This window comes from Branchiostoma lanceolatum, chromosome 6, assembly GCF_035083965.1.
Source record: "Branchiostoma lanceolatum isolate klBraLanc5 chromosome 6, klBraLanc5.hap2, whole genome shotgun sequence".
Classification (NCBI taxonomy): Eukaryota; Metazoa; Chordata; class Leptocardii; order Amphioxiformes; family Branchiostomatidae; genus Branchiostoma; species Branchiostoma lanceolatum.
The window spans coordinates 5,157,456-5,170,323 of record NC_089727.1 but is presented as its reverse complement, the minus strand read 5'-3'; the positions used below and the strand labels follow the sequence as shown (position 1 = coordinate 5,170,323).

General features: G+C 41.0%; 1 protein-coding gene and 1 long non-coding RNA gene across 2 annotated transcripts; one reads left to right on the top strand and one right to left on the bottom strand.

Moving 5' to 3' along the window:
- The first annotated feature begins 18 nt into the window (after positions 1 to 18).
- On the top strand, positions 19 to 314 carry LOC136437314 (uncharacterized). Its single transcript, XR_010756166.1, has 2 exons — positions 19 to 146; positions 191 to 314. It is a non-coding gene; the product is annotated as an uncharacterized lncRNA (long non-coding RNA).
- LOC136437309 (proteasome maturation protein-like) lies at positions 106 to 12,401 on the bottom strand. Its single transcript, XM_066431841.1, has 6 exons — positions 12,297 to 12,401; positions 5,982 to 6,076; positions 2,867 to 2,927; positions 2,090 to 2,191; positions 1,505 to 1,598; positions 106 to 483 (listed from the first exon to the last, which is right to left on the bottom strand). Exons 1-6 carry the CDS (start codon positions 12,315 to 12,317, stop codon positions 413 to 415), a joined length of 444 nt encoding a protein of 147 aa, XP_066287938.1. The 5' UTR covers positions 12,318 to 12,401; the 3' UTR covers positions 106 to 412.
- Positions 12,402 to 12,868: the final 467 nt, after the last annotated feature.

Here is a 12,868-nt window from a genome sequence, read left to right as displayed (position 1 = left end):
TGTATGTTGGTTTGTGAAGTTGTGCTTTATTTCAGACATCACTATCTAAAGATACATGTTCTCGGCTTGTTCTGATGTGATGAACACAGACCTTAACACAGAGAGTTGGAGGGAAATATTCTCATCTGTATGAGCACCATAGACAGGTGAATAGAGCACCATAGACAGGTGAATAGAGCACCATAGACAGGTGAACATATTCCCCTCTTTCTATGCTCTTTATAAAATAACAATATCCATTTATTACTGAATCACAAGACAATGCCTCAGCCTTAAACTAGAGGAATGACTGTCTGTTATGGAATCCACAAAATGACTGTACTTCCTACCACTTATGTAAATAACACAAATGCCCCTGCCCCAAAAATCCTTGAGAATCATTCCAGATCAGTGTCAGCCCCCAACAGAGCCTCTACTGGAGGATGCCGGCCCTTCTCTCCATCATGATGTGGGGATCACCCATTACTTCTGGAGCTGTAGGGTCTGTAGGGGGAAAAAGAAACAGTAATGATAAACATGCATGTATATCTCTACTAAGAACAATTGTTACCGGCCTACAATAGGTTATGGCACGAATAGGTAGCAATAAAAAGTGCTAAGCATACTCTTGTACATGACGTTTGAAACATTACTGTACACAAGTTAAAATCTAGGCTTCCAAAGAAGTGCCTTTGAAGAGAACTTTTCAAGATCTAAAGAAAGTTGCCTAAAGCCCCTATCACACAGTTCATTAACTACTGCTATATTTGTTGATCGCCAAAATGTCTCTGAAATAAAAAAATTACCAGAGAGTCCAGCATATTTTTCCTCTGAAAATCTACCCCATCACATTGGAAGGGGCTAGGGGACATGCGAACATTGATTATCTCTCAAAATTGTGCGATGATCAAGAGAACACTGGGCATATGAATGCCAAAAATGTTGACTAGCGCTTAAAGGCATTCAGAGCATTTTATGAGGCTTGAAACTTGAATAAAATACTCAAATTTCTAGTCACTCCTACACATAGTAAGTTTCAATAACACTATACCATTACATATCGACATTAAAGGAGCAAATATACGATATCGTTGTGTGGTGACAACTGATAGAAAATTCAACCCTAATAGACTGATCCTGACTGTCCATTACAATTAGCGGTTCGATGAGAGAGTGACTGCATGTCCGTCAAATATTTGCATCTTTATGTTTTTATTTTGCATTTCTACGTTTTGACGGAGGTGTGCGGGGCTATGGTATCGGTCTATTTACACTAGGCACGTGAAACTAAAAGATCACCATGTAGCTTATTTTTGTGCCGCTTTTGAGCACTTTTGATAGGAAATCCGCTCGCAAATGTGGTAAACAGTGGCATTAAATGTCAATTTCATAAAGATTACAGCAACTAGAATATCTCCAGTTTTCAAGCCTCATAAAATGCTCTGGGTACCTTTAAAGACTTGTCGGCCGATCAGTACTCCTGCTGTGAGACAGGTCATAAGGAGGACACAGAGAGAGTCCTTACCGTTCAGAACATGGTTGAAGTCAATGTGTTCGTCCTGGCCCCGTAGGGTGTCGAGTGCCACGTTGGAGCTGTGCAGGCACGGTAACCGCTGGACCTGGGGAGCAACAGTTACATTCATGTCAACAAGTAGGAATTGTATCACACCTGATATACTATGATCTGAAGTATCTTTTACAGTATTTTTACAAAGTCACTTAAGAAAATGCCTCTTTCCCAATAAAGGTTATTAAGACTCTTATCAAGACAAGTCATTCTTTTGTTGTAGGCCTTTGAGCAGAATCACAATCACAAGAAAACATTTAGTCCATGGGCCAGACCCCATAATTTTACCAATCGGTACCACCTGAGGTGGCAAATTTTCCTTATGATTATTGAAAAGTAGGGTGTCTGAGGAATATATTTTGATATGATAGCCGTTGCAGAGTGGTAGCTTTGACCCGGCTACTGACATCTTATCTGGCCCATGGACTAATTACAAAAATTTCATATACTGGTACAGAAATGATGAAATTGCATATTCAAGAGGTCTTTCATGGTATCTGGTGTCTTACAACCATGAAGATTCAATGCTTTGCTGGCACCGACCTTGCCAGCAATGTGCCTTTCCATCTGTAGTCGCAAGGGGGCGTGCATGCCCTGGACGTTGCGCAGCATGGTGAAGTCCACCTGGTCCTGGTTCTTACGGACCTGCAATGATGAAGACCAAGTTGAGAGAGTTTCAATACAAACAGAAACCAGTGCATAGTACAATGCTAAACTTTCTTCCAACACTAAGGTATTCATGGATCAAATTTTCAACGACCATGTCGCCTTCTTCGGGATCAATAATCACCAATCACTTCCAAACGGAAACTTGCGAGAGTTACAGACACATGACTTTATTGACATGTGTCTTTACAGATACATGACGTCAGCACTTGGTCAAACGTGCCAGCAACCAGTGTAGCTTGAACAGGTTGCAGCTGTGATGTCTAATTGAAGTTTAATCCTCATCCATCCATTGTTACTGATGGTAGTTCAAGTTAAAATCCTTCCCACATCTTTCAGTGTATAGGGGTGATGCCTACACATGTATCTCTCATGGGCCATACACTGTGACAGGCCACTTCAGTATGTCTAATCAACTTGTAGTGTAGTGCATTCAACTCCCATACTCTTTCTTATGCTAAGTGCTGAGTGCTAAGCATGATGTACCATTTTTCTAGTCTTTGGTATGACCTGACCGGGGTTAGAACCCATGCCCTTCCGAATGCAAGGCGAATACTCTAGCCCCAAGGCCATTGCACCGGTAGTCATATATCAATTTTGCTCTCAATGATAATGTCTGCCTCCTCTAGTGAAATGGTTGACAAACTGACTCACCAATGCTTCAGATGCTTCCAGGGGATGAGCAGCAACAAGAGTACTCTTCACTCCAGACAGCCTGAAAAGAGACAGAAATCATTAAGTTGCAGTTATGATAGAAACTGCCAGATGGTGTAGTTCCTGCACAGCCACATACAAGGTAGACACCACAGCAGAGTTGTGCAGTGGCGAGCTCAAAATGGGAATATGTTTACAGTCCCTACTTAAAAAAACCCTTGGAAATCCTTCTTTTCACAGAAAATACTTGAAAATACTTGAAAATTCAGTTGTACTTGTAGTACTTTTATGATGCCTTGTTTTAGTGTATTCTAACATGCTTGGGAAGCAGTCATTGTGATGTCTGCCCTTTGCATATGCACATGTAAGACTGAAGACACTCGCAATGCAGACATACAATTCTTCTTGCCAACAGCTGAGCATTTTTCTATTTTCTAAAACCTACAAAAAAACTAGAGCAACATCAGCTTCTAATAAACTGTCTCCTGGTCACCATGAAAAGTCAAAGAGGAAGAAGGGCACGAGTAAGTGCCAGCCATGTGCAAGGGTGAAGCCACTGTGCACAAAGTGAGGTTGTGACTTCTGCCATAATGTCTCTCCAGGGTGTTCTACAGAGACCAGGAGGTCTGTACTCAAGATGACATCTTCACCTTATGTCAACTAATTAAGGTGATTAAAATGTGTGCACATGAACTTGATGACATCACGAGTTATCTGTATATGTATTTAGGAGTCCGCATAACTGTGTTTTAATGTGAGAGCCTGCCCTTTGGTCACCACAATAGGAAGCCTGGCGTCCACTGAGGACCTAGACTCCCCGGGGCACCTACAGGTGTCAGCCTTTGTAGGGATGGTGATTTCAAGCTAATAGCTAACAGATAGATAAGATAGCTCAAACATGAGTTCTAGTTAGTCATTTGTTGCAGAAAGATGACATATTTTTTATTAGATTTTCGGTGCATTTTTCTATCAGAACCAAGGGATGAAAATGTGTGTGCCACAAAAAGTGCCTCTGGGAAAAGGAGAATATGCTATTCAAAAAAGCTGAGGATGAGCAAATTTTGTAGCATGGTAGAACAGGCATTTACCGGTATTTCCAATACAGAGACAAAGTACTAGTAGTCATATCGTCTTTTTGTCTTTTATGTTGCCTTTTTGCCCCAAGACTTGAGGCAGGCACCCAACCCTGCCAACATAAAGATGACATTGCAAGTTTTCCCTTTTATCTACCTGTATGTCACCCTTGTAAACCTTACATGGACTTAGCCTTCAAGATTCCAAATCTATAATTCATTTCCAACTTCAGCGCCCTGTGTTACACGTACATCTGTATTTCCCTCCCAGACTCAGGTCGCCTGGTTTGTACTACAGCCTGATCCACCTGTAGTGACAGCTGGATTTGTTTGCATTGATACCCCACGCTGGCCTGGTGCCAACATCCCCACCCAGGGGAGCCCCTGTAGTCCCCAGGGGGGCCTTGTTAGAACCTGGCGCCCCAGTCGTGACCACCCCGTTTCCAGGTGTTTCCTTTGTAAGGTAGCCCGGGTCACCAGGCACCAGGAGAAGCCTTCCTTCCTCTTGGCATTCTGCCTGAGCCTGTTTCCTCTGATGGCTATCAAGACAGGAAGTTTGGGCTGTGTGTACCATTGTGTGTATCTTGTGCCTTCTACTGCAGGGTAGGGAGGTGTTGACAGATTGTGTTACTGGTGCGGTGGAGGAGTGGTGTAAACATGTCAACAAACAAGGGTGGTGCTTGATAGCAAGGACCAAAACAGGAGCAGTCAATGAATATTCATTTATATTGGACCACCAGGCCTGGCACATGCTCATACTATTGCTGTCACAAATCATGCTCATATTGATTTTATATTCAATGTTTGATAAGATCAATGTACACAAAATGTATGCAGTGTTTCATCCTCTGCATTCTAGCTCATTCCTTTTAGTTTCTAGGGCATTTTGCTTCTTAAGAAACAGACAGTTTGAGTAGTTTTAAATGTACAATGTCTATAAAAAATTGATAGAAAGCTATTTTCCAATTTGATAATGAAGTAAAAACTGAAGCTCTACACAGTATATACAGCCACTTCAACAATTAAGCACAGGTGGGCCACAACAGGTTTGGACAAGAAACACATACATGACCACATGTTAAACCTCTGCATTTTGCACCTGATATCATCCATCACACATGTATATACGGTCAAACCTGCCCAAGGCGACCACCCAAAACACTGCATATATTTTTGGCCTTCAAGGTCTTAAAAACATTTCCGAAATCTGACAGCAAAATCCGAAATTGAGGCGGCCGCCATGGGCAGGGATAAGGCTCTGCGCGGTCCCAATTCGTGGCGGTCGCGTTGGACAAGTGGTCGCCTTGGACAGGCCGCTAAATGCTTGTGCCTATGGGAAAAATTTTCGGGACCGAGAAAAAGCGGTCACTATGGCCAGGTGGTCGCGTTGAAGAGGTGGTCGCCTAGGCAGGTTTGACTGTAGCAGATAGTAAGCCAGCAGATGTCCAAGATGCGTGTATGTTAGGCTGTAGTGACTACACCACACTGTGATGAAAGCAATGTAATCTGACACAAGCTACATGGTATACCTGGCTTCTGCCGAAGTTGTTCAGCCAACTTTTAGGTCGCATGGCATCTATTATACATCAAATAGGTGGGGGAGGATGCACCCCTCCCAGCATGCAACACTCCTCCCAGCATGCAACATCGATCCCACCATGCATCACCATTCTCTTATCTTGTATCACACTTGCTCAGCTGTGCTATCCTTTAGATTTTTAGATTACATTTAAACACTACCTTCAATGCCTATGCAAGAAAGTGAATTAATGTTGTTTTTTAGGACGTGAACATAAGCCTAGGATTATTTGTTTAATGACTACTCAACTAAAAATTTCTTCACAATTATGAATATAGACATTATGCTAGTTCATGAATTAAGCTAGTTCAACATCCCAACTTATAGAAACAAACCAACTTTCATACTTCTCAATCAGATGCTGTTTTATATAGAGATAGACTTTGCAATGTAATGGTAGCCTACAGATATCACTGGGGAGAGGGGGATGACAATATCTTTGTACAATTGATATGTTTCTTACCCCTCTGTTGACTTCATGGTCTCCTTCACCCCATACTGCCCAGTCTGGTGCAGGGGCACTTCCAGGGAGGAGGCTGGTGTGGTTACATTCAGGTCCTGGAATATGACACAGATATATCAATCATCTGTGCATCATAAATGTAGATTTTAACATTGGCATGATCACTATTCTGTGAGAAAACTTCAGTCTAGACCAGGGCTGTCTTCAGCTTAAAATTTGTGTCTGTCCCACCCAGTATGTGTGTGTATTGCGATAATCTTTTGGGGGTAAGGGGGTGTCAAGTGTCAAAGGCATGCAACTGTAGCAAAAAATGTATTTTCTTCATAGTCATGAATATTGTAAAATTGTTGTCCATCTCCACTAGAAAATTTCCAACAAAGGGACTGGTCCTGGAGACAGCCCCACTCTAGATGCGCCAATCACACTTCAATCTGTCTATCCCACTAACACTAGTAACAGGTCACCTGTGCCAGAAATCCAACCTATTAACTAGGGTCACGACCCCAAATCAAAGACGCTAGCTATCTACATGTGGACATCATTAGGTAGCGTTAGGTGGTGGTGTCATTTGTGGAGTTCTAAAATGAAGGTTACTAAGAAAACAACTTGGCAGGATGAAACAGCTATGATACTAGATTTCTATATTGAAAGGCCAAATAAAGTTGATTTTAAGGATGACATCCTCTGGAAACGGCAAATGTTGTGAGCTGGGATAATTAAAAAATGTTGTTATGGAGTTGTCCTGAATTACTAATTATTACACTAGCCCCTATACATACAAACTAGTCTGGAAAATGTTTTCTCTTTGACAAAGCTCATCCCATTTCTTTGTGATCTAACAATAATAGTCATTGAACTTTTTCACTGCCATTTCTTAGAGGGATGTAGTATCAATTATTCAAATTTTATGTTCATGTATTACTGGCCTACATGTGACATGTACTATTGGGTACATTTGTATTACCAACACGGACATCCTTTCCACAAGTTCTCAACACCAGACTAAGGGGGTTCGACAGAGTTCAGTGCCAAATGTTTCTGTGTTTTCAGAGTGTCAGCAGTTATTTATTCCTGTGTGTGAAGGCTGGGAACACAGCCAAGAACATGAAGAGGGTTGCATTGCAACAGATCCTACAGTCTGTCTACAGTTACTAAAGAGTTGGACTAACCCTAACCTGCTGACACATCACACATGATTATGAAATGTTGTTTAACTTTGTCTGAAAAATAACAGTTCAAGTCTAAACATTTGACAATGAAATTTGAAGTCAACCACTGCCATCTTCCTTTCTAATTCTTTTCCCTCTTGTCATCTTTCTTCAATACTTTTACATACTATCGTTCATTATTTTTTCTCTTTTTGTCGACTACAAATTAAAGCCTAAGACAGAATCCTAACCTACAACCCCAAGCCACAGGGGCACAAAGCCAAGAATATGTTGCCAAGTACATATATCTGCCTCATGCATGTATGCACCAAAGACACTACAGTTTGATGCTTTGCCAAACAATGTTTTTCTGGTCAAAGATTGTGCATCATGTAATTGTCACGAGTAGTCTTATGCAACAACCATCTGTCAGTTAGTGATTATCTTTTCACTCTGCAGCAAACTTTCTAACAACTTAGAGAGCAGTGGCCACACAGAGAAGACAAATAAACAGTACATGACTTGAGCATAACAACTCAAACTGTGTTTTCATTTGTCCCAAGTTTGTATACTTGCATGAGGTGTATTTCTCATTGTGCCAATATAAGCTGTTCGCTGTAAACCTTTGTTTGAGGCTTATCATTTGTAAGGCTAATTCATATTCATACTTCAAACATTATAACACACTGTTTAAGCTCTTCTCCTTGAATAGCCAATAAGTTGTTGACTTCTGGAGACTGCTTGAAAGATAACTGTGAACCACATCGGAGTGGGAAACAACAAAGACTAAAATTTTGCCAAGATATTGGGGGCTTGCTGAGTTGCTCTGAACAATCCAATTTGTCAAATCTAACCTTGTCAAATGTGATAGACACCTGTAGACTATGAAAAACTGTCATTAGATGAAATTCAGCATGCCCTCTAAACCTGGTGACATTTGCTTTCTAAAAGACATGACTTCCTGGTACTACAGACACCTGTTGACAGCTGACAGGTCTAAATGTTTCAGCGTCACCCTGTCTACTGACGTCAGAGGCACCTAACAAAACCCCACACCACCCTCCTGGCTATCACCTCCGGAAGTTTACAGCTCGAGCTGGTCCCAAGTAGTCTTGATTAATTACAGCGTCTTCCAGAAATAGCAACTCATAACATCTGGAAACCTGTGACTCTGTCAGGGCTAAGGGGTAGTTTGGTGTCATGACTGAGCAGGGAATGGGTCATGACATAAACTTGAACACCACTGACCCATTTACTCATGGGTCCTGCTGTTATACATGTCCATGAGTGACATGTTTTACCAGTGACTTGACTTAGCATGTAATGAGCCAGGACATTAAAACTTCAAGACAACTGACCCTTTTCCTAAAGTCATGGTCCTGCTGTTAGACACATATAAGACTTATATTAAGAGTAGTAGTAATATACATCTATATCTTTGCCATGTCAACCATGGGATAGGCCTTGACAGACCCGTTTTTCTCAAGGAGGTTTTTCTCGCATCACCTTATGAATCTTTTTTTCTTCTTCTTGATACCTTCTTCTCAAGATTGACATGTTAGAATATATCTGCTGTGAAGTTCAGTCATTACGTTTTGTTGCATATTGCATGAGGTCTTCCTAATCCACAGGTCTCAACCGACTTCTTAACAAAGCCTAATGGCTTTATGCGGCCTAACAAGTGGTTCTAATTCTAGATCACTGCTAAGACTGGAAAGCCCTGCTGGCCACCTGTTTACCATCTCAGGCATGTGCGTCAGTGCAGGATTAGCACTGTCAGGGGAGCCCCTGGCCCAATGGGCCGCTAAGGTGGGGAGGGGGGTGATTGCTACCACATGGCAGCTGAGGGCAATCTCACTGTGATGTCTCATACTGCAAAACGTTCAACTTAACAAATATACTGTGACCTATTGTATTTCAACTGTCACATCTTCGGTTAATACTGTATACATGTGTTCAAGTTTTTCTTTCACAATTTCAAAGGTACAGCACTCTGTTAACACTTCCCCCCTATCCATCATGTTCAATGCTAAGCTGCCTATACAAAACATGTAACTCCTTACGCGAATAGCTTGCCTGAACATATAGGAGTTGTTTACCAGCATTCTTGAAAAAGACTTGCAAGTTTTTTTTTTACAATGTCTGATATGGTACAGCACCTTGATTCTTAATGTGGCGTACCGTGAGTATAACATCTACTTCATCGGAATTCTTTGCACCAACATGTCTCTACAGTATATGCATATCAGATCAAAACTCCCTCTTACCTACCATGTTCGATGCTATGCTACATTAACAACTTACCAAGGCAAAAAGCTTGCTTTTTAACAAGGCCTGAAGACCTATGACCAGCAATTACAGAGCTTTATCGATAACACCTGGTTGGAAGGGTGACAGACAGTGTATCATAACCCTTGTTATCATCAGTGATTCACTTTCTCTCCCAGAAGTGCAAGTATCTGCCACTCACAGCACTAGGACCAGACAGAGATCCTTATCAGAATTAAAGATGGCACAGATATCTAATTGTCTGTAACTGTTTCCAGTGCTAGGTAACAAAGGTTTGAAACCCCTGTCTGCTGTGAAAATGGGGGTCAGAGGTGCATGTGCGCAACTTTTACTGGGCTGAAATCTAATTTTTACGCTTTTTGAATTTAAATTACACTTAATGAATCTAAGCCTCTAGTTACACAAAACACTATAATGACATACACGTGTAGTTTCCAGGTTAAAAGAACTAAAAGACCTAAGTAGAGGGCACTTGGCCAAATTGATTAAAAATGAAGCAACCTCTTCTGATAACACTACTAGTAGTATATGGAAAACAATAAATACCTGTTTAGTCACATAAATCAAAATACATGTTCTTTTTATGCGAAATGGCAGCGTTTCAGATCTTCATCAAATCTACCTTCGTATATCTGGAGGTTTGGATTCATCTTTAATGAGTAAATGACATATTTGTATACTATCTTCCCTGCCAGTTACACCTATTTTTCGATGACAGAGGCCAGAAATACGACAAAAACACCCTAACAATTTAAGGTCATAACAGGTGATAGTTAAGACTGGGGTCGGATCTCAGATTGTGGGTCAGGACTCTAGCGAAAGACAGAGGCCAGAAAAATGACAAACCCGGCCCTAGCAATTTGATGCCTTGCCTACAAAGTTAACAGGTGATAGTTAAGCCTGGGGTCGGATCTCAGATTGGGCGTCAGGACTGAAGGGGGTCCAGGACACCTGGTGGGGGACGCTTGGCAAGGATTTATATCTGGCGCCCATCCAGAACCCTGGGGTGGACTAATGAACCACAGATTCTCAACGGTTGGTTGGAAAGGGCAAGACAGTGATAGACCTTTGATAGCCCTTTGTAGTTTGACCCACCACGCTACCTCCTAGAGTTTTCAGTAAATGTCTACACACATCAAAAACGATGTACAAGATGACAAACAAGCTTGTACTAGTTGTAGACAAAGGTAAAGGTAAAGCAGTCATCCTTAATTGAGGTGAAGCATGATGCTTTTTCAAGTAGCTAGTGGTAGTGCAAAACATTTTATACAACCTGAAAATAGCTTGTGTAAGGACCATAGCCATGGCTACAACTTACAAGTTTTACACTTGGATGTATAGTAGTTACAATCCAATATAGAACTTCTGAAGTGTTTAAAAAATTTTTTCTTATCTAAGAACAGTTATCAGACAGATTTCTTTACTTATCTTTAATCAATATCTTTTCATTAGATACTAAATTTGAAACAGAAATGCAGGACCTAATTTTGCCTGTTTAAGTTTAACTTACACCGTTTGACCAACACAGCTTCAGATACCCCACAACTGACATATACATTTGTAGTGCAGGCACACTTGTCATAGGGAATTCTATCATTGAAATTATACATTTTCTTCATTGTATGTTCCGACTACATAATCTGCACTTGTAGTCAAGAAATCTTTGGAAGTTAGTTACACAGAATCAATCATCTTGTATGCATAGCCATCCTTTCAAGCTTAACACCATTCTTCTCTTTCTACATGCCCTTCTGCATCTTAAACTTGCAAAGTTACATGTACATGCAAATTTATGTACAGTCAAACCTGAACAAGTGACCCCTCTACATAAGGACCATCTGGCCAATGTGAACACTTTTAGGTGGTCCCTTAGATAATTTTGTCTCACTGACACAAGCATTAAGAATCCTGTCTACAGTGATCACCTGTCCACATAGATAAGACTTTATTGGTCCCCTGAGTGGTCTTCTTGGAAAGTTTTGACTGTACTCTTTACTGAAAGATATGAGAACTGAATGTAGAAAGATGGGAATAGATCTTGCAGCAGGTGAACACTTTTAAGGGGAGATTAGGCTGTCATATGATTATGAAACAGCACCAAGTGACATACAAGTTACAACTACAGAGCTTTGGACCTTCCCCATAAACCAGAGATGACAGTGAGCTGAACTGAAGAGCCGCCTCAACTGGAACCGGAGTTCCTACCTGGCTGAAACAACTCTACTCTACTCTGCTCATGTAGCAATTTTGCACATGCAAATTATGCTGCTTTAAAATCACAACAGAAGTTGAATCCCAACCTACATACTGTAGCTCTCAACCAAATTTTGCAGGCTACAGTCTGTCAAACTTCAGAGGCAAACTAGTAACCGATCAGCTCAGTCCCATGTTTCAATACGGTCCAGCGTGTGAATACCACAGCTAGTCGGTTTCCCACTAACAACATCCAGCTTGAAAAGAGACTCGAAGAACAGAACCGGTGTGTTGTGTGTTGCTAACTGATTCTGGTATAGCAGAGTTCTCAAACATTTGCAACTTCGTCCTTCTATATAGATCATGTTTATTATAGTATACTGAATCACGTAGTCTACCGGTTTCTATATTCTGTGATCAGTAAGAGACTTAAACGTCCTTTGTCACTGGTCACAACCTTACTGGAACAAAATTATCACTTCGCCCCCCTCCCCACATGACTTCGCTGATTTTCAACAACCTATTTTCATCTTCTGGGACTAAAACAGATACAAAATAAAGATCGAAACGTGACGTATGTTATGTTAAAACTGTAAGATTTACCTCTGGCTAATATATATGACTTGCACAACGATGAAATACGTCAAAAATATCAAAATTTAGTAAAATCCAAAAAGATACCCACCATCTTGGATGTCTCGCACATGCGCTATGGTATTACCACAATGCATTGCGCCGGGCACCGGGAAGTTTGACTCGGACAAGGTCAGTGACCTTTGCCAAGTGCTAAAATTTTTATAATTGACAGAAAAATACTTTTTGTCGAAGATAGCCAGCTTGAACAATATCAAATTCCTTTTTGTCTTGAAATTCTAGCTCAAGTGCCCTGAAACTGGCAGTCTTAACGTGTTCCTTACACTCGCATATTGTAGAATCTGGTGGGCAAAAACTACAAACAGTAAGAATTTGAAAGATCTACACTATGATTCACATTTGTAACTTATCTGTTACTTATTTCCAACATATTCCCGTCATTTTGTCACATTTCCACCATTAATAAACGACGAAAAACGCAAAACGAGTAAAATCTGGTTCATATACATATTAACTTGCGTCCCGCAAGTTAATATGCAAATAAGCAAGCGTAGAACGCTACGAAAAATCCGAATCGACCGTTATAGTCGGAGTTCGAGCGTCACAGGAAAATCACCACAAGTGAACAAACTTCAGAACGTCGGGCGTTCGATCGCGTGTTCG